Below are 22,325 nucleotides of genomic sequence, written 5' to 3' on the forward strand. Positions count from 1 at the left end.
TTCACATTTGCTTCAAATGATTACATGTTGAAAGACTATAGCATACCTCTTTTGGCAATGACGCTAGTCGGTTCCTATCACAGTTGAAGTTGGAAAGTCTCTTTAGTTTACCAATACTTCTTGGCAAACTCTAAAGAGAGAAACAACAATTAAGAAATAATACATTAAACATCTACAGTTCGCACATACAGTAATAGGTGTAGCAGTGGCAGTAGACCGGCTAGTGGCCTGAGCATGGGGATTACCTGCACAGTCCCACTTTGAGGATGACATAAACATATCTGATTGGCTAGTGGTAAAGAGGATAAGTTCCTGGCGCACACTTAGATGTTTTTAGCCTATTAGGAAGTGAAGACTAAGGGCATAATGGAGGTCAAAGGTTACACAATAATAAGAGAATACTTCCCTTCAGAAGTAAAAATACAATTTGTTATGCTACACTGTAAGTCACAAGGTCTTTCAAAGGACCAAAGAGGGCAGCCATTAGAGTTGAGTTATATCAAATTAAAGTGTTTGTCGTGGCCTGAAAAAGTCAGCCATGTGTCTTGTGATCTCAATTACATAAAAGAAAAGTAATTGGGTCTTACTTATTATTATTATTATTATTATTATTATTATTATTATTATTATGAGGGCAGGTTTGATATGTATATATGAGCAAGTATAGCGCAACCACAAACTCACCTGTAGCCGATTCTCAGTGAGCACCAGTTCAGTGAGACTCTCACAGTTGCCAATGCTCTCTGGTAGCTGGGCAAGCCGATTCTGGTCTGCTTTCAATATCGACAGTCGCCTTAGTTTTCCTGCAGAACAAAAAAAAATGTTTTACCTTTTATTTCACCTTTATTTAACCAGGTAGGCAAGTTGAGAACAAGTTCTCATTTACAATTGCGACCTGGACCTACTTTGATATAGACATATGAGAGTAGTGAGGATAGCATGGCAATCAATATAATTCGTAAAACAAGTTAGATGATTTGCAACCAACACTAGAGCCTATGGCTAATGAAACGACAGATCAATAAAACATCAAATAATTTTATATGGATTTAATGACTGTCACATTTCATTTTCCATTCATCCAAAGTTATATTGTGCCCTAAGGGGTACATCACCTGTGTTATTAAATCAGTTCAGTTACCAAATGTGGACTATCTTATTATGTGATTCACAATCTCTTTTGGTAAAAGTACTAAACATTGTTTCATCTGTTCAGATTAACTTCCGGTTTATGCTCAGTTTACATTGATGTTGATCCCATCTTTGACCTAATCAGTTTCAGCATGGTCCAATGCATGACATGGTGAAACAAGTGACCAATAACAAACATGTACACAAACACGCATGCATACAAACGCATGAGTGCACACAAATGCACACACACACACATCACTCACACGTTTATTTTACTATCCTTGTGGGGACCAAAACAATTGATTCCCATTCAAAATGATATTTTCCCCAACCTTGACATAACCCGAACTTCAACCCCTTAACCCCAAGCCTTTTTCCTTGTGGGGACCAGAGAAATGTCCCCACTTGTCCGAATTTCTGACTTCTGATCCCCACAAGGATAGTAAAATCACAAACACACACACTATTGTCGTGTACAGTGCAGCAGCGTGCTGACCTATGCCCTCTGGTAGAGCATTGATGAGGTTCTGGGACACCAGCAGGTCAGTAAGGGAGACCAGGCCACCCATCTCCTCTGGAAGGTGCTCCAGCTTGTTCTCTGATACATCTAGACACAGGAGGCTTTTCATGCTGCCCATCTCCTACGGGTTGAACACACTTCAATTGTAAATACATTTCACAGTCTGTGTTAGTGACTAACGATAATGGTGCATCTCGTGATTGCATTATATCAACAGAAGTCACAATATTAATTTAGCCTAAAAAAAAATAGGTGTTAGCCTTTCACTTTTTGGGGAATCAAACCATATCATACAAGTTCAACTGTGATTTTATATTCATTTTACCTTTATTTAACTAGGCAAGTCAGTTAACTTCTTATGACTGCAGGGGCAGTATTGAGTAGCTTGGATGAAAGGTGCCCAGAGGTGCCCAGAGTAAACGGCCTGCTCCTCAGTCCCAGATGCTAATATATGCATATTATTAGTACATTTGGATAGAAAACACTCTGAAGTTTCTAAAACTGTGAGTATAACAGAACTCATATGGCAGGAAAAAAACCTGAGAAAAAATCCAAACAGGAAGTGGGAAATCTGAGGTTTGTAGATTTTGAACTCAGCCCTATCGAATACACAGTGGGATGGTTCAAGTTGCACTTCCTATGGCTTCCACTAGATGTCAACCATCTTTAGAAACTTGAATGAGGCTTCTACTGTGATGTGGGGCCAGATGAGAGCTCTTTGAGTCAGTGGTCTGGCAGAGAGCCAGGTCCTGGTCATGCGCATTTCACATGAGAGCGAACTGCGTTCCATGGCTTTTCTACAGACAATGGAATTCTCTGGTTGGAACGTTATTGAAGATTTATGATAAAAACATCCTAAAGATTGATTCTATACTTAGTTTGAAATGGTCCTACGACCTGTAATATAACTTTTTGAACTTTTCGTCCGACGTTCGGCTGGACCTGCACGAGCATTTGGATTTGTGTACAAAACGCCCTAACAAAAGTAGCTACTTGGACATAAATAATGGACATTATCGAACAAATTAAAAATGTATTGTGGATCTAGGATTCCTGGGAGTGCATTCTGATGAAGATCATCAAAGGTAAGGGAATATTTATAATGTTATTTCTGATTTCTGACTCCAACATGGCGGATAATTGTATTTTTTTTCTGAGCGCCGTTCTCAGATTATTGCATGGTTTGCTTTTTCTGTAAAGCTTTTTTGAAATCTGACACAGCGGTTGCATTAAGGAGAGGTATATCTATAATTCCATGTCTAACACTTGTATTTTCATCAACTTTATGATGAGTATTTCTGTCAAATTGATGTGGCTATGCAAAATCACTGGAAGTTTTTGGAACTACTGAACGTAATGCGCCAATGTAAACTCAGATTTTTTTAAATAAATATGAACTTTATCAAACAAAACATACATTGTGTAACATGAAGTCATATGAGTGTCATCTGATGAAGAGCAAAGGTTAGTGATTAATTTTCTCTCTATTTGTGCTTTTTGTGACTCCTATCTTTGGCTTGGTGGTGACCTAACATAATCGTTTGTGGTGCTTTCGCTGTAAAGCCTATTTGAAATCGGACACTGTGGTGGGATTAACAACAAGATTATCTTTAAAATGGTATAAGATACATGTATGTTTGAGGAATTTTAATTATGAGATTTCTGTTGTTTTAATTTGGAGCCCTGCACTTTCACTGGCTGTTGTCATATCGATCCCGTTAATGGGATTGCAGCCCTAAGAACGGCCTACCCGGATGACGCTGGGCCAATTGTGCTGCACCCCTATGGGACTCCCAATCACAGCCGGATGTGATAAAGCCTGGATTCGAACCAGGGACTGTAGTGACGCCGCTTGCACTGAGATGCAGTGCCTTAGACCGCTGCGCCACTCGGGAGACCCATAATATCAAGGCACTTAAAAAATGACAATTATTAGTCTAAATATCTCAGAAAAATCTTACTGCAGGTATTTCAGCCAACTGGTTTCCATCCAGCCACAAGTCCTTTAAGCTGACAAGACATCCTATTGTTTCTGGCTGTGTGGGAGGAAGGATTGGAGGCAAAAGAAAGAGACAGACACAGAGAGAGAGAAAGACACCGAGAAAAGGGAGCGAGAGAGACAGAGACCGAGAAAAAAAGTGAGAGAAAGAGAGAAATAGAGACAATTATACACGACTGAGGCAAATGTAAACAAGACTGTGGAATAATTTCAACCCTGTGTAAACTGTCATTCCCTAGCCTTGTCTGGTTTCAGTCACTCTCTCAGGGAGTGTGCCTCCGTCTCAGAGTTACCTTTTTATAAACATCAAACCTGACATTATGTTGTAACAGACTAGAACGTAAAAACTCAATGTCCCTGTCACACTACCCCTTCAGGATGATAAGAGGGAGGAATTTCTATGAGTACACCCAATTATGTTTCACATAACAAGAAAAGTGTCGAGTGAGATTTGAGGGCTGCCCATTCTACACATGCGTAGCTATGCAAATTATTTTCTTCTGTGTGAATGCTATTCCAAGAAATCAACATTTTACGGAGATTCGCAAAGTCAGAAACTCACCAAATTGTAAAGTTCATTGTTCCCTAGGTCAAGTTCTTCAAGTCTGTGAAGTAGCGATAGTGACCTGTGGAATGCACAAGATGGGTTATAAAGTTTTTTTTAAAGATGACATATAGACTTTGAAAAAAATTAAATAATCATCATACAGTGACGGATTTATATTGTATCTGCTTCTCATTTTCAGTCTGTTTCACTGCTGTTTAATTTGAACCATGTGCGAGTGAAAATGTATTGGCCACATAGGGAGACTGTTGTTGTGCCAACACAATAGTCGCGCATTGGCTGAATATAGACCAACAACTCTTTAGAGGGTACACTGCATTCTATATCACCTCTAAAGTCTACACACACACACACACACACACACACACACACACACACACACACACACGTGTCATGTGAAACACATAAGGCTTCATCTGTGGTCTACCAAATTTGTTACATGCTTGTAATGTAGCCACACAGACGTTACTTCTTACACTTTGTGGAACACTGATGTCTGGGGGGTTGGGAGCAGAGTGAAATAAGAATTTCCATCTCGCATGGACTAATAAAGCAGGCCTATTTGTCTTCTGCCTCCAATTAATTTTTTGCCCTGAAACATACAGTATCTATCCAGGGTAAGTACTTACTCTGGTAAATATGTCAGCAGATTCTCTCTGAGCTCCAGTGATACCAAGTTGGAGAGGCTGTGGAGAGAGGCAAAAGAGGGAGGGCCATTTGGTGTTTGTTATTGTCCCCAAATGATCACGAACAACAGAAAATACAGTAATCCTTTTCATGAGGATTACTGATTGAAGCCATCTAGGACAAAGTTGATGAATTCCAAGAATTGAGGCTTTTAGGAGCACAAAATGGCTTGGAGGTAATGTCTTTGTTCCCAAAAGAAAGGAAAATAGTTGTAATTAGTAATCGCAGCAGCGGAGCTATGAAGCTCTGCTGAGAATAAATTATTATGCACAATCTAGACATTTCTTGCCAAGGTATATATTTTTTATTTTATTTAACCTTTATTTAACCTTTATTTAATTAGGCAAATATTTGCTTCCAGTCTCAGAAGATATGACTTGGACATCAGTGGTGAAATATAGGCCTAACTGCATTAGTTAAACGAGGAGCAGAGAAATCTAAAAATCTTGTGGACTGGAAAATTAAAGCCTAAAATCAATCATGGGTTATTGCGAATCAAATGGCAAAAAGTAAACATGTACACAGTACCAGTCAAAAGTTTGGACACACCTACTCATGCAAGGTTTTTTATTAATGTTTTTACTATTTTCTAAATTGTATAATAATAGTGAAGATATCAAAACTATGAAATAACACATATGGAATCATGTAGTAACCAAAAAAGTGTTGAACAAATCAAAATATATTTTATATATTTCAGATTCTTCAAAGTAGCCAGCATTTGCCTTAATGACAGTTTTGCACACTCTTGGTATTCTCTCAACCAGCATCACCTGGAAGGCTTTCCAACAGTCTTGGAGTTCCCACATATGCTGGACACTTGTTGGCTGCTTTTCCTTGACTCTGCAGTCCAACTCATCCCAAACCATCTCAATTGGGTTGAGGTCGGGTGATTGTGGAAGCCATGTCATCTGATGCAGCACTCCATCACTCTCCTTCTGGGTCGAATAACCCTTACACAGCCTGGAGGTGTTGGGTCATTGTCCAGTTGAAAAACAAATGATAGGCCACTAAGCTCAAACCAGATGGGATGGCATATCACTGCAGAATGCTGTGGTAGCCATGCTGGTTAACTGTGCCTTGAATTCTAAATAAATCACTGACAGTGTCACAAGCAAAGCCCCCCACACCTCCTCCTCCTTGCTTCACGGTGGCAACCACAAACGCAGAGATCATCCATTCACCTACTCTCCGTCTCACAAAGACACGGAGGTTGGAACCAAAAATCTCAAATTTGGCCTCATCAGACCAAAGGACAGATTTCCACCGGTCTAATGTCCATTGCTTGTGTTTCTTGGCCCAAGCAAGTCTCTTTTTCTTATTGATGTCCTTTAGTCGTGGTTTATTTGCAGCAATTAAACCATGAAGGCCTGATTCAAACAGTCTCCTCTGTTACTTGAACTCTGTGAAGCATTTATTTGGGCTGCAATATAGGTGCAGTTAACTCGAATTAACTTATCCTCCGCAGCAGATGTAACTCTGGTTCTTCCTTTCATGTGGCAGTCCTCATGAGTGCTTGATGGTTTTTGCGACTGCACTTGAAGAAACTTTCAAAGATCTTGACATTTTCTGGATTGACTGACCTTCATGTCTTATAGTAATGATGGACTGTCATTTCTCTTTGCTTATTTGAGCTGTTCTTGGCATAATATGGACTTGGTATTTTACCAAATAGGTCTATCTTCTGTATACCTTGCCTACCTTGTCACAACACAACTGATTGGCTCCAATGCATTAAAGGAAAGAAATTCCACAAATTCACTTTTAACAAGGCACACCAGTTAATTGAAACGCATTCTAGGTGACTACCTCATGAAGCTTGTTGTACAAAGCTGTCATCAAGGCAAAGAGTGGCTACTTTGAAGAATCTCAAATATATCAAATATATTTTGATTTGTCTGACATGTTTCTGGTTACTACATGATTCAAAATGTGTTATTTCATAGTTTTGATGTCTTCACTATTATTCTATAATGTAGAATATAGTAAAAATAGAAATAAACCCTTGAATGAGTAGGTGTCTCCAACATTTTGACTGGTACCGTATGTAAATGTAATTTCATTTTTTTCTTCTTTTTTTTGCTAAAATTTCAAAAAAGCTGTTTTTGCTTTGTAATTATGGGGTATTGTCTGTAGATTGATGAGGGGAAAGAACAGTTGAATCAATTTTAGAATAAGGCTGTAACGTGGAAAAAGTCAAGGGGTAGCTCCACCCTCCCCTCTCTGAAGTTACAGGCAAGTATATGGGTCAAATGTCCCATCCCCTTCGAAATTTTGAAAGATGCAAAACTGTGATTTGTTCAAATGATCAGTGATGAAAAACTGCACATCGGAACAAAGTTCCTCCTTAGTCGCATCCCACAGTCTGTTGACAGACACTACGATACCATTTATGTTACGTGAGTCTGTCCACGAGAGATTAACGAGAGATTAACAGAGGTGTAGAAAATATTTTTTTCCCCCTACAAATCCATTAAGCCTACACCATTTGGGTGACAGCATTTCAGCCCTCCACAGCTAGACGAGCGAGTGAGTGAATGGATGAACAATCAATATCTGGCCTAATACTGTGCATTTATGCACGAGTAGGTCTGTCTTCTCACATCTTCACCAACTATCACAGAGCTCTTACTAGGTCACCATGGTAACTCATAGATCAACACAGCTTTAATATGACTTAATCGAGCACAATAAGTAACATTACTCAGTCTATAATCTAGACCTACTTATCACAGAGAGAAACACAGCTGAATCATTCTGCAAAACACCATCTTTACATTAACCATGTAAGGTTATGCTACATACAGTAATCCCTAATTTACAGAAACATGTCAAGTCAAAACAGAGGCCTATTTAGTTTTACACTAGTTAAATTTTTTCAAGTGTTCCTTCAAAATCTGTTGCTGCGTTGTGCATAACACAAAAGGGGCCTGTCAACGAGTACAGAACGATATACGGCCGGTGAGTGTTGGAGGCGCCGTATAATATTAGTGCCTCATCTGATGATGATAAATCCTAGTAGGAGCCTAAAGAGAGATTATGACTGTAGCTGCTGTCTGTAGACTGTAGTCAACATAGTGAAACGTAAACAAACTTGGCAGGCTGGAGGAAATTACACAGGAAATTTCAGGGTCGCTGGGGATAGAGGGGGACAGGAAAGAAGCAGAACTTACTGATACAACTACCCTTGTAAGTTATTATGCCATAAATCAAATAACACCATGAAATTATACCCTGGATCATCATGAAACTACCAAAAGATATTACACAGTAACATAGCAGTATTTATTAAAATAGATCGTCATGGAAACACACACAGCTCCAAACCACGTCCATTGAAGGAGGGTGTGAGTGTCAGCAACTTCCAAAAATGTCAGTTACAGACAATTTGTAGTCACAGTATGTCATTACATTGTTCAGAACTTAAAAACAGGAAGCAGTTTCATAACCACCTGTGACTAAGAAATATGACCGACAGTAGCACACAATTTCTTACTCATTCTTTTATGTTCAACCATTTTTATGTTCAGACCATGTGAACATCAAAAGCGCATAAGTGAGAACTAAATTCCAACCCATTAAACACGTTTCTGTATGACAGGACTATGAAACAAATTTCAAAAATATTTTTTTAATGCCAGAAAGAAGCACTTACTTTCCAATGTTTTCGGGAAGAGCCTGCAACGAAATGTCATTGATGGAAAGGCATGTTAAATTCTGAAGCTCTGGAAAACTCTCAGGCAATCTGCAAAAACAATAGGAATTCAAATCAAAATCAGATCTTTGCAGCTGAATTAAATGGTGGCAGATTCCTGAAAAATCAATGGATCCAACTGTATATATAGGCAATACGAATACTATAAAATATACTATAAAGCTAATACAGGCTTACTACTTTCCTCTCTGACAGAAAAGTTTAATCTAACATTTTCTTTCCATTTGATGACAGTGCATTTGTAAAGTATTCACACCCCTTCACTTTTTGTTACGTTACAGCCTTCTTCTAAAATTGATTTAAAAAAAAATGTAAATCCTCAATCTACACACAATACCCCATAACGACAAACGAAAACAGGTTTTTGGAAATTATAAATACCTCATTTACATACGTTTTCAGACACTTTGCTATGAAATTTGAAATTGAGCTCAGGTCCATCCTGTTTCCATTGACCATCCTTGATATGTTTCTCCTTGTACTTATGGTAAATTAAATTAGTTGGACATGATTTGGAAAGGCACACATCTGTCTATATAAAGGTCCCACAGTTGAGAGAGCATGTCAGAGCAAAAACCATGCCATGAGGTTGAAGGAATTGTCCGTAGAGCTCCGAGACAGGATTATGTCGAAGCAAAGATCTGGGGAAGGGTCACCAAGAACACAGTGGCCTCCATTCTTAAATGGAAGAAGTTTGGAACCACCATGACTCTTCCTAGAGCCGGCCGCCTAGCCAAACTGAGCAATCAGGGGAGAAGGGACTTGGTCAGGGAGGTGACCAAGAACCGGATGGTGACTCTGACAGAGCTCGTCCATGGAGATGGGAGAACCTTCCAGAAGAACAACCATCTCTGCAGCACTCCACCAATCAGGCCTTTATGGTAGAGTGGCCAGAAGGAAGCCACTCCTCAATAAAAGGCACATGACAGGTCGCTTGTAGTTTGTCAAAAGGCACCTAAAGGACTCTGACGATGAGAAACAAGATTCTCTGGTCTGACGAAACCAAGATTGAACTCTTTGGCCTGAATGCCAAGTGTCACATCTGGAGGAAACCTGGCAGCATCCCTACGGTGAAGCATGGTGGTGGCAGCATCATGCTGTGGGGATGTTTTTCAGCGGCAAGGATTGGGAGACTATTCAGGATGGAGGGAAAGATGAACAGAGCAAAGTACAGAGATCCTTGATGAAAGTGAGACAAATGAGTCCCTGATTACAGGGGAACTATGTAAAAAATGCAGTGGAACTGGCTTTGAGGTCCAGAGTTGAGTTTGAGAGATCTAGGCTATGTTTACTAGGTAGGCAAATTGCACATCCCAGGGCATGGCCAGTCCCAAACTGAACCATATGGCATTGTGACAGCCTCCACTAGGATGCAAACTATACAGACCTTACCATGAGACAGCTGACAGGCAAACTGGAGCAAAAAATGTCCCATACAATATTCATTAGTATAAATGACCTGTTAAATACAGCAGATCTAATACTGTAGTTCTTCAATGTCATCAACGAAATTGTCACTAAAACGGGTCCATCGGATAGCAGTTCGAGCAAAAAAGAAATCCTGTCTGAATATACCTTTATTAAAGTTATTTCCCTCTCAATATAGATCGTTTTCTGCTTGTGTTTGAACGACTCCTTCTCTAGTTGTCATGCAAAGTTCCTAGATATGACTTACTACAGTGCTGCTACACTACTGTGTTGCTACGGTATGTTTGTTTTGTTCACTCCCATTTGCTAAACATTTATGGCGACATGAATTCAAAGATCAGTTACCTTGTTAATGGGTTTCCACTAAAGTCTGCTACTTGGAGAGCTTTACAGTTAGAAATGCTCTCTGGAATTTCCATTATGTCTATATGAGGGATGAAAAGAAATACATGTTAGGTACATCTTGATCAACACACACTGTCCATTTATATTTTCCAACGTGGCTATGCATTTGGGTGCGGTTTTTTTCTCGCCCGAGTAGCCTCATTTCACTGCCAAAAATAAAATGAAACCATTTAGAGTTCAGCGAAATAACATTACAATGTCAAATACAAGTAGCATAGTCAAATAATTATCATCCAATCACAACCGTTACTCTCTTGCAGGAATTCCACTGACGGTCCGTATGTAGCCAAACGTAGCTGCTGCTCATGTTGTTATCTGTACTGGCGCAAAAGCCATGACAGGGAGAAATAGTGGAGTGGTAACAAGCGTGCAAGCAGTTGCTCCCAACGCCACTTGGGTACACTGCAGCATCCACCGAGAAGCTCTTGCTGCCAAGGGAATGCCAGACAGACGACCATGTAATGCTTTTAAAACATACAAAAGTGCACTGGTTAACAAGGGGCAAAGTATTGACACTTTTTTGAATAGAGAAGAGTTTAAAGTTCTTTGTACTGACCATAATTTTCACTTGTCTGACCATTTGCATGATGACGAGTTTCTCACACGACTGGCATCTGGGTGATGTTTTTTCTCGCCTGAATGATCTGAATCTAGGATTACAGGGACTCTCCGCAAGTATATTCAATGTGCGGGACAAAATTGAGGCTATGATTGAGAAGTTGGAGCTGTTCTCTGTCTGCATTAACAAGGACAACACACAGGTCTTTCCATCACTAGGATTTTTTTTGTGTGCAAATGAACTCAAGCTTACGGACAATGTCAAATTGTAAAAACCTGATCGAGTTGGGTGCAAAATTACGCAGGTACAGTGAGGGAAAAAAGTATTTGATCCCCTGCTGATTTAGTACGTTTGCCCACTGACAAAGAAATTATCGGTCTCTAATTTTAATGGTAGGTTTATTTGAACAGCGAGAGACAGAATAACAACAAAAATATCCAGAAAAACACATGTCAAAAATGTTATAAATTGATTTGCATTTTAATGGAGGGAAATAAGTATTTGACCCCCTCTCAATCAGAAAGATTTCTGGCTCCCAGGTGTCTTTCATACAGGTAACAAGCTGAGATTAGGAGCACACTCTTAAATGGAGTGCTCCTAATCTCAGTTTCTTACCTGTATAAAAGACACCCGTCCACAGAAGCAATCAATCAGATTCCAAACTCTCCACCATGGCCAAGACCAAAGAAGTCTCCAAGGATGTCAGGGACAATATTGTAGATCTACACATGGCTGGAATGGGCTACAAGACCATTGCTAAGCAGCTTGGTGAGAAGGTGACAACAGTTGGTGTGATTATTCGCAAATGGAAGAAACACAAAAGAACTGTCACTCTCCCCTGTCCTGGGGTCCATGCAAGATCTCACCTCGTGGAGTTGCAATGATCATGAGAACGGTGAGGAATCAGCCCAGAACTACACGCAAGGTTCTTGTCAATGATCTCAAGGCAGCTGGGACCATAGTCACCAAGAAAACAATTGGTAACACACTACGCCGTGAAGGACTGAAATCCTGCAGCACCGCAAGGTCCCCCTGCTCAAGAAAGCACATGTATATGCCCATCTGAAGTCATGTTTTGCAGAGGGGTCAAATACTTATTTCCCTCATTAAAATGCTAATCAATTTATAACATTTTTGGCATGCGTTTTTCTGTATTTTTTTGTTGATAGTCTGTCTCTCACTGTTCAAATAAATCTACCATTAAAATTACAGACTGATCATTTCTTTGTCAGTGGGCAAACGTACAAAATCAGCAGGGGATCAAATTATTTTTCCCTCACTGTACTTTCCTGAAACAGATGACACAAACAACTGGATTCGTTATCCCTTTCATGCCCTGCCTCCAGTTCACTTACCGATATCTGAACAAGAGAGCCTCATCAAAATTGCAACAAGTGGTTCTGTGAAAATTGAATTTAAATCAGAAGCCACTGCCAGATTTCTGGATTAGGCTGCGCTCAGAGTATCTTTCCTTGGCAAATCGCGCTATTCAGACACTGATGCCCTTTGCAACCACGTTTGATGTGTACACCTATGTGAAAGTGAATTTGTAACCCTCACTAGCATGAACACTAAATACAGGCACAGACTGTGTGTGGAAAATGATTTAAGACAGACTCTCTCCAATACAACCCAACATTGCAGATTTATGTGCATCCTTTCAAGCACACCCTTCTCATTAACCTGTGGTGAGTTATTCGCAATAATTTTCAATGAACAAATAAGGTTTTATATGCAAGATGGTTAAATAAAGAGCAAAATTATTGATTAGAATGATATTATTATTTGTGCCCTGGTCCTACAAGAGCTCTTTGTCATTTCCCACGAGCCAGGTTGTGAAAAAAACTCACACTCATTCTTATGTTTAATAAATGTATCGTATAGTGTGTGTGGGCAGGCTTACAATGATGGCAAAAAAACATTTGAGAGTCGGCCGACGCTGGTGCTAGAGGTTGAATGTTCGAAGGGGTACGGGACTATAAAAAGTTTGGGAAACACTGGTATCGAGTATCAAACATTGGACGTAAAATGAAGACCAGGTTGTGAAGACAAGCTTTCTTGACCAAACTATAAAATCATTAACTATGACATCCCTCAATCAAGATTACAAAATAGTTCAGAAAGTACATCCAACTAGACATTACACTAAAAGCTACTGATCCAGACAATGTAAACAGATAGACATAAAACATACATAAAGGAGAACTGTCTATTTAAAATAATTTGAATCGCCACTAAATTATCATGGTTGTTGCGCCAAACATGGAGAGTTGCATGTGATTTGGTCCTGCTGGGAAGCATTCTGGATTTGGTCCTGCTAGGAAGCTCTGTGATGGCAGCTTTCTTTGAGGAATGTTAACCCTTTTAGTCCAGACGTTATGAGAGAAACCACACCATTATGGCTCTGAGAATATGTTTGATGTGTACAGTGAAAGCGAGAGGATGGATAGTGCTGAGCATGACTGGTGGTTTGAGCTACTTCTATTGCTTGTCTAGCACTTACTCGCTACATTATCTAACATATAGGCCTATCTTAGTAATAACATCTTATAACCAAGGTCTAGGTTTCTTCCTAGGTTCCCGCATTTCTAGGGAGTTTTTCCTAGCCACCGTGCTTCTACATCTGCATTGCTTGCTGTTTGTGGTTCTAGGCTGGGTTTCTGTATAGCACTTTGTGACATCTGCTGATGTAAAAAGGGCTTAACAATCAATCAAATGTATTTTTAATCAAAATATCAGCAGTTTTAAAATGTTTGTTCATTCATAGCACCCGTGGTTGAATCAATGTGAGTTTATTTGGTGGGGTTGAAGATCCTTCCAACAGTGTTTAAGACCAGTGGTTCTCTCATCTCACCATTACGAGAGACATCAAGTTCTACCAGCTGCATGAAGTTTGCAATTTCTGGAGGAAGTCTTTGGATCTCGTTGTCACTCAGGCCCAGCTTTCGTAGCTTTAGCAGCTGAAAAAATGGCTGGAAAAGACAAAACACACATATTAGACTGGCTGTATAGTTGACATGGACATAGTAAAGCATTCAGTGTGAACAAATGAGATAAAATATGGTTTTCAATGGCTTACTATTTCTCCCATCCTGAAAATATGATGGAACAGTATCATTGATAAAACAAAAAACACTTTCCAGAAACCTATGAACCCAATTAAAAGGGGCAAGCTGCAGTTGCTACTGTACAGTGGGGCAAAAAAGTATTTAGTCAGCCACCAATTGTGCAAGTTCCCCCACTTAAAAAGATGAGGCCTGTAATTTTAATCATAGGTACACTTCAACTATGACAGACAAAATTAGGAAATAAATTGAGAGAATCACATTGTAGGATTTTTAATGAATTTATTTTCAAATTATGGTGGAAAATAAGTATTTCAATAACAAAAGTTTCTCAATACTGTTTCTCAATCCATGCAGATCTCATCTAGAGCAGTGATGTTTTGGGGCTGTTGCTGGGCAACACGGACTCTCAACTCCCTCCAAAGATTTTCTATGGGGTTGAGATCTGGAGACTGGCTAGGCCACTCCAGGACCTTGAAATGCTTCTTACGAAGCCACTCCTTTTTTGCCCGGGCGGTGTGTTTGGGATCATTGTCATGCTGAAAGACTCAGCCACATTTCATCTTCAATGCCCTTGCTGATGGAAGGAGGTTTTCACTCACAATCTCACAATACATGGCCCCATTCATTATTTCCTTTACACGGATCAGTCGTCCTGGTCCCTTTGCAGAAAAACAGCCCCAAAGCATGATGTTTCCACCCCCATGCTTCACAGTAGGTATGGTGTTCTTTGGATGCAACTCAGCATTCTTTGTCCTCCAAACACAACAAGTTGTGTTTTTACCAAAAAGTTATATTTTGGTTTCATCTGACATTCTCCCAATCTTCTTCTGGATCATCTAAATGCTCTCTAGCAAACATCAGACGGGCCTGGACATGTACTGGCTTAAGCAGGGGGACACGTCTGGCACTTCAGGATTTGAGTCCCTGGCGGCGTAGTGTGTTACTGATGGTAGGCTTTGTTACTTTGGTCCCAGCTCTCTGCAGGTCATTCACTAGGTCCCCCCGTGTGGTTCTGGGATTTTTGCTCACCGTTCTTGTGATCATTTTGACCCCACGGGGTGAGATCTTGCGTGGAGCCCCAGATCGAGGGAGATTATCAGTGGTCTTGTATGTCTTCCATTTCCTAATAATTGCTCCCACGGTTGATTTCTTCAAACCAAGCTGCTTACCTATTGCAGATTCAGTCTTCCCAGCCTGGTGCAGGTCTACAATTTTGCTTCTGGTGTCCTTTGACAGCTCTTTCGTCTTGGCCATAGTGGAGTTTGGAGTGTGACTGTTTGAGGTTGTGGACAGGTGTATTTTATACTGATAACAAGTTCAAACAGGTGCCATTAATACAGGTAACGAGTGGAGGACAGAGGAGCCTCTTGAAGAATAAGTTACAGGTCTGTGAGAGCCAGAAATCTTGCTTGTTTGTAGGTGACCAAATACGTATTTTCCACCATAATTTGCAAATAAATTCATTAAAAATCCTACAATGAGATTTTCTGGATGTTTTTTCTCATTTTGTCTGTCATAGTTGAAGTGTACATATGATGAAAATTACAGGCCTCTCATCTTTTTAAGTGGGAGAACTTGCACAATTGGTGGCTGACTAAATACTTTTTTGCCCCACTGTACATCCATTTTGGGGCTTATAAAATGAATGATGTACCACTTGATTCTTGAAAAATATAACTTTTATTCGTATTGCCATTAGCTTTTGCCGAAGTAGCAGCTATTATTCCTAGGGTGCACACAAAACCTAAAACACTGCAAGTAGACAAGAACAGTCAAACTATAAGCTTGTTTAGTCAAATGTTTGTCAACAAAGAACATTAAAAGAAAAACACTATATAACCTCAAAATATGGTTAAAACTATAATTTGATATCATGGATGGTCAGTCCTTGCGTCAATACCTCTCTCTTTTAATTTGAGAGTGGTCACATGTCTCCAGCCCCATGCCTCAACTTTTTACCAAAACGGGGGCAGGGAAATGCTTTGTTATTGTTTCAACTGCTGATTGCCACTTTAAACTGTTGAGTGACTAACCAGGTTTCCATCCAACCATTTCATGTGGATGAATTACCTGACGCATGAAAAAAATAATAATAATCACAACCGGGTTGATGGAAACAGGGAATGTCAGTACAATTTTTTAAATGTTGATAGACAATTTGTTTGTTGTTATCCCACTACGACTTGGGAAAGCATGCAGTTTATAAGGCTACAAAAATGCAATAAGTTAAGATGAAATTCACAAGGTGGTGAAAGCACACGGTGATGAGCTTGAGGCTCCTTTCCAATAAATATCGAGGGTTCTGTTCTGGTGACATGATGATGGATGCTTGGCTGCCGTTTAACCAACAAAAAGAATCTCGCTCTTATCCATAGCCTACATGATGAGGTTGTTATCTGTAAACTATTTTTTTCAGCGCACGTGCCAAGACCAGACTGGGCACATTTGCTATAAAAACAGAGTAGAGTTCTCTCGGTATATGGGAATATTACTGCAAAAGTTATTTCTATGTGCACTACGTCCTCATACATATAGACTTAACAAGTCAGTTTGATGGAAAAATGTCTGGTGGGAAAATGCACATAGTTTTTACATTAGTTGCATTAAAATCTGTCGCCAACTGGATGGACACCTAGCTACTGTTAAACATATGTAATAACAGGCTAACTGAAAGACCATACTTGACCACAATCAACTCACTAAATAAGTTTTAACCAGCAAAAAGTTAAGCAATTAGGTTTAAGAGTGGTAGTCAGTGGTCTGGCAAATATTGTTCAGTTCCTACCCAGTTCTCTGATGTAATCAACTAGCCTGTTCTTTTATCTGGATGATGACCTACTTGGATGCTGCCTTATCCTGACACTTCCAGACACCATCTCTGTTTCATAAATATTAACATTAACCCCAAAAGACTTGTTTCAAAAACATACAACCAGTGTTCTTGAAAATGCAGTGTGTACACAGCCACCCTAAAAACTCAAAATCAGATTTTTTATTTCTATATCTTGGCCTAATTTCAGTTTTACATTAACCATATCAGAGATGCAGATTGACACTGGTGTAGCCTCTGATTATCGATTGATTTGACTGTATAAAATAACAATTTGTGAAAAAATGATCCGAATTTGGCTGCTTGTGTAAAGGTGGTATAAATTGGATGGGTATGAGATATGCAAATAATTGGCAAAAGTTCTGAATTAGGCTTTGTTTTCAGAGGCAAGCCCAATTGTGAGATTTTGCACGTTTGGGCAAAATAGCTATGTGATTGGTCAAAAGACCAATTAGTGGAAAAAGATCAGAATTGGGCTGCCTGTCTAAATGCACATCGACCCTAGGAGTAGAGACCTATAGTGAGACTAACAGAAGTCGTGAGGGAATAGCCCTCCACCTTAATTGAATATGAATAATAAGCTACAGCATAACAGGTATAAAAAATCTCTATTGAAATAGGCCTATTTTAAGGACAAGTAGCTTACTTTGATTGCAAACAATGCAATCAGTGATGGTGAACTGCACTCCAATTTGCATTTTCAAGAGCACACTCAATCTAGGCTTCCATATTTTACATTAATTTAAAATGAAAATGTAGCCTAGACCTTCTACCGGTAAGTAAACTTCCAGAAATGTTCAAGGTTTTATAACTTCAGGACAGAAATCGAGTTAGCCTAAATAGCCTAACACACAGGCTAAATAGCCTAGTGATTCTTAGGTGCTATGAACTCAAAAGGTAATAAGGAGTCCTTCAAATCCATAAATGTTTTGATCATCCTTTACCATTGATATAACTTTCATAACTATTGCAGGTTGTCTTTATGACAAAGACCTGCCCATCTTCGCGTGAAGGAAAGTAGATCAATACTGGGACTTTCTAGGCCTACAGCTTCAACACCAACTGCATTTGATGTTTGAATGGTAGCCAGGCTGTGATTTGGCCTACTTATAATAATAATAATAATAAAATAGAGGAGACAATGATATGCTAAAATGTAAACTAGAGAATGAAATAGGCAAGCTAATAGGTCCACATGTGCCTTTCTTGTTGACTGTGTGCGGTTAACTGATAAAAAAATATTACATTGTGGTTGAGTTCTTTGGAAATGTACATTTTCCTGTTCACAATAACACATTCTGCTATGTCAACAACAAACCTAGCCTAATGATAACTGAACTGCAAACTGGTATTCTTGGGATGGAGGCACAGACACACACACCCGGACAATACAACCTTGGCCATCTGATGTGTGGATAAAACCTACACTGGTTTCATAGAATGTTTGTCCTGGCCTGAAACTCATGGTTTCAATGATCCTTTGGCCAGACAGAGGAGCACACAAGCCTCTAGTGCACATATGTCAGAGTCAAGGCCCGCGGGCCACATCCGGCCCGCAAGAAGGTTTTTTACGGCCCCTGGGATGATCTTGATTTATTATTAGAACCGGCCCGCAGCAAGCCGGCAGCCCGCAGATCTTTTACACGCACCAATACTACATTTCCCACAATGCAAAGGTGACGCACCGAGCAGTAGGCTGCTTCATTTCAATATTTATTGGCACAGCAGTCGTCAGCATCACAGTAAAATTAACTTTCAGATACCCATCAAAAATGGCAAAACGGAAGGTGGATACTGAGAACCGGGGGTTTCAAACAAGGTGGGAGTCGGAGTATATGTTCACGAAGGTAGCTGGAAAACCTGTGTGTCTTCTGTGTGGAGAAAGTGTGGCGGTACTGAAAGAGTATAATCTGAGACGACATTATGAAACGAAACACGCGGACAAAAACAAGAATATGGACATGGAACAAAGGCTACAAAAGGCAGAGGAATTAAAACGAGGCCTCAAATCTCGACAGGCTCTGTTCAAAAAAGCCAAATCACAAGGCCAGGCTGCTGTCAAGGCCAGTTTTATTTTGGCAGAAGAGATCGCTAAATCAGCCCGGCCATTTACGGAGGGGGATTTCATCAAAAACTGCATGATTAAAGTTTGTGACGAAGTTTGCCCAGAAAAAAGGCAACTCTTTTTAAATGTGAGTCTGAGCAGAAACACCATTGCCGAGAGAGTAGACCAGTTGTCCATCAATCTAAAAGAGCAGCTTGTGAAAAAGGGAAAAGATTTTATTGCATATTCCTTGGCTGTGGATGAGAGCACCGACATTTCTGACATTGCCCAGTTGTCAATTTTCATCCGCGGAGTGGACTCCAACCTAAGCGTGACAGAGGAGTTTTTGGCTTTACGTCCTATGCATGGCACAACTACGGGGCATGATTTGTATGAAGAGGTGTCAAGATGTGTAAATGAGATGGAGCTGCCTTGGGAAAAACTTGTGGGTTTGACAACCGACGGAGCACCTGCGATGTGTGGACACAGGAGCGGACTGGTGGCGAAGATACGGGAAAAGATGCAAGAGGAAAACGCGACAGGTGAGCTGACAGCTTATCATTGTATCATACACCAGGAAGCGTTGTGCGGTAAAGCCTTGAAAATGGAGCATGTAATGAGCATCATCACGCGCACAGTTAACTTTATCAGAGCCAAAGGTTTGAATCACCGCCAGTTCAAGGCATTTCTGACGGAGTTAGAAACGGAGCATGGTGATTTGCCTTATCACACAGAGGTGCGATGGCTAAGCCAGGGAAAGGTGCTTCAAAGATGTTTCGAGCTTCGTGAGGAGATTTGTCTGTTCTTGGACAGCAAAGGGAAAGACACAACACAACTCCGAGACGAAATGTTTCTGTGTGAAATGGCTTTTCTGTGTGACATTACGAGTCATCTGAATGCAATAAACTTGCAGCTGCAGGGTCGGGATCGTGTCATCTCTGATATGTACAGTACAGTGAAGGCATTTAAAACCAAACTGACTCTGTGGGAGACGCAGATGCGGAAAGAAAATTTGAGCCACTTTCCCAGCTGCCAGACCATGAAAGAGAAGCTCTCTACCAGTGCGTTCCCGAGCACACAGTTGGCTGATAAAATAGGTATGCTTGCCGCTGACTTTCGACGCCGATTTGCTGACTTTGAAGCACAAAAAAGCAGGTTGGAACTGCTCGGTAACCCATTTGCTGTTGACGTGGAAAGCTCACCACCAAACCTCCAAATGGAGTTGATTGACCTCCAATGCAATGATGCACTGAGGGCAAAATATGCGGCAGTGGGTGCTGCGGAGTTCGCCCGTTTCCTCCCCGGCACAATGCCCCAGCTGCGCATCCAGGCTGCTCAAACGTTGTCTATGTTTGGCAGCACATACCTGTGTGAACAACTGTTTTCTTTGATGAACCTGAACAAAACATCACACAGAAGTCGACTTACTGCTGAACACCTCCACTCAATTCTGAGGATTTCTTCAGCTCAGAGCCTTACCCCGAACATTGATGAACTTGTGGAAAAGATGGGACACCACCAAGTATCACCCTCAACCTCAAACAAGTGAACATTACTGTGCAATCACATATTTAGAGTTTTTACTCAGTTCAAGTTTAAAAGTTAAAATTTAATATTTGTTTTCACTGCATGTTACTTCTCCTTAAACAAAGTGTTGTTTTTGATTAATAGATTTTTGCACTTTATTTTTTTGTATTTCAATCCAATTATATTTTAAAAATATTTCAGTTGAGTGGATGATAGAAAATTGCTATTATTGTTTTTTCTTTGAAGTAAATTTAGCCCACTTTTGCTAAAATAGAAAATATAGTCTACTGATGGTGCCTTGAATACCGGTTTCTTTCATTTAATGTTCATGTTATGGGGATATTTATATAAAGGAAATTTGTCTTTTGTGTCTGTTGAAAATTAAAGATTACTGACAGAGCCATAAGAAAATATTGCTTTATTTATCTGATCATATTGTAATATATTTGTTAGGTTTTCAGTAGGTTCAATTAGGTTCACTAGACTATATGCGTCATTTAAAAAATTTTCAATGAACATTCGAACAGTCCGGCCCTCGTCTTGTAGCTGATTTTTTTATTTGGCCCTCCGTCCATTTGACTTTGACACCCCTGCTCTAGTGTGTTCATTATAGACTAGGCCTATTCCAATGTCCCGACAAGACAGGTCAATCAGCTGCTCCAGAATACAATGTCAGCTAGCCTAACCTGCTCTTCCCGTTACCATTATTCACCCCCAGAGCACACCCAACACAAGGAACCCATCAAGAAGTCTGCGCATGACAGATTTCTTCATCCTGCTGCCGCCCAAAACCGCAGCTTTTCATACCATACCCGCCCGCTCCTGCTGGCTTTCTGTCCGACCGCTTCCCCCCAGTCCCGCAATGTTATTTTAGGCGAATGTGACAGCTCACTTGCCAGCCGCGGTGCCAGCTATTTTGCACCCAATAGGCAACATCAAAATGCACACAAATAACTGAAGAAATATTAAATTACCTGTGATTCTTATGTGGCCCATTATATTAAGTTATCGGTATAGTCTATATCAGCCAATAGGCTAGACAGTTTGAAGAGAGCAGAGTTGGACAGACTGCGGACACTTGCACATTCCTTCCTTTAACTAGGCAAGTCAGTTCAGAACAAATTCTTATTTTCAAGTTCTTATTTGCCTAGGAACAGTGAGTTAACTGCCTTGTTCAGGAGCAGAATGACAGATTTTAACCTTGTCAGTTCGGGGATTCGATCTTGCAACCGTTCGATCTGGCAATCGTTCACTTAACATGGTAGCCTGTGCACGCTGCGCCTTTTCACAATTTTTTGATTGGACCTCGACTAGGATGGGGCGGTATCCAGATTTTCATATCCTCATTCCGTCCTTCAATCACACCAGGGTTACTGGCTTAGTACACAAGGGGGCGCCAAAACCCCCCACAAAAAAAAGCCAATTGGGCATTTATTACCAGAACGCTAAATAAATTAGCACACGTAATAGCGAATTTCCATGGAGTCTGCTAGCAGAAAAATGCTAACGTACACGCAAACGAAAATAAACTAATTGCAAAGACAGGGAATCCAGCTCAAAGTTATACATACAGTGCATTGGGAAAGTATTCAGACCCCTTGACTCCTTATAAAATGGTTTAAAGTGTTTTCCCTCCCGTCATCAAGCTAAACACAACACCCAATGACATAGCAAAAACAAGGTTTTTGAAATGTTTGCAAATTTATAAAAACAAAAAAACGGAACTATTTAATTAACGTAAGTATTCAGACCCTTTACTCAGTACTTTGTTGAAGCACCTTCGGCAACGATTACAGCCTTGAGTCTTCTTGGGATTGACGGTACAAGCTTGGCACACCTGTATT

General features: G+C 40.2%; 1 protein-coding gene across 2 annotated transcripts in view; it reads right to left on the bottom strand.

Moving 5' to 3' along the window:
• The window catches only part of LOC139381379 (leucine-rich repeat-containing protein 1-like), an 81,025-nt gene that overhangs the window by 27,002 nt on the left and 31,698 nt on the right, over positions 1 to 22,325 (bottom strand). For both annotated transcript variants that reach the window (XM_071124862.1, XM_071124861.1), the window contains exons 2-10: positions 13,867 to 13,984; positions 10,394 to 10,472; positions 8,561 to 8,650; positions 4,848 to 4,904; positions 4,216 to 4,279; positions 3,616 to 3,690; positions 1,631 to 1,775; positions 685 to 803; positions 47 to 130 (exon numbers count right to left, since the gene is read on the bottom strand). In XM_071124862.1, the coding sequence (XP_070980963.1) occupies positions 47 to 130; positions 685 to 803; positions 1,631 to 1,775; positions 3,616 to 3,690; positions 4,216 to 4,279; positions 4,848 to 4,904; positions 8,561 to 8,650; positions 10,394 to 10,472; positions 13,867 to 13,984 (831 nt within the window). The remainder of the gene's footprint in view (positions 1 to 46; positions 131 to 684; positions 804 to 1,630; positions 1,776 to 3,615; positions 3,691 to 4,215; positions 4,280 to 4,847; positions 4,905 to 8,560; positions 8,651 to 10,393; positions 10,473 to 13,866; positions 13,985 to 22,325) is intronic.

Source organism: Oncorhynchus clarkii, chromosome 23 (genome assembly GCF_045791955.1).
Source record: "Oncorhynchus clarkii lewisi isolate Uvic-CL-2024 chromosome 23, UVic_Ocla_1.0, whole genome shotgun sequence".
NCBI classification, from domain to species: Eukaryota; Metazoa; Chordata; class Actinopteri; order Salmoniformes; family Salmonidae; genus Oncorhynchus; species Oncorhynchus clarkii.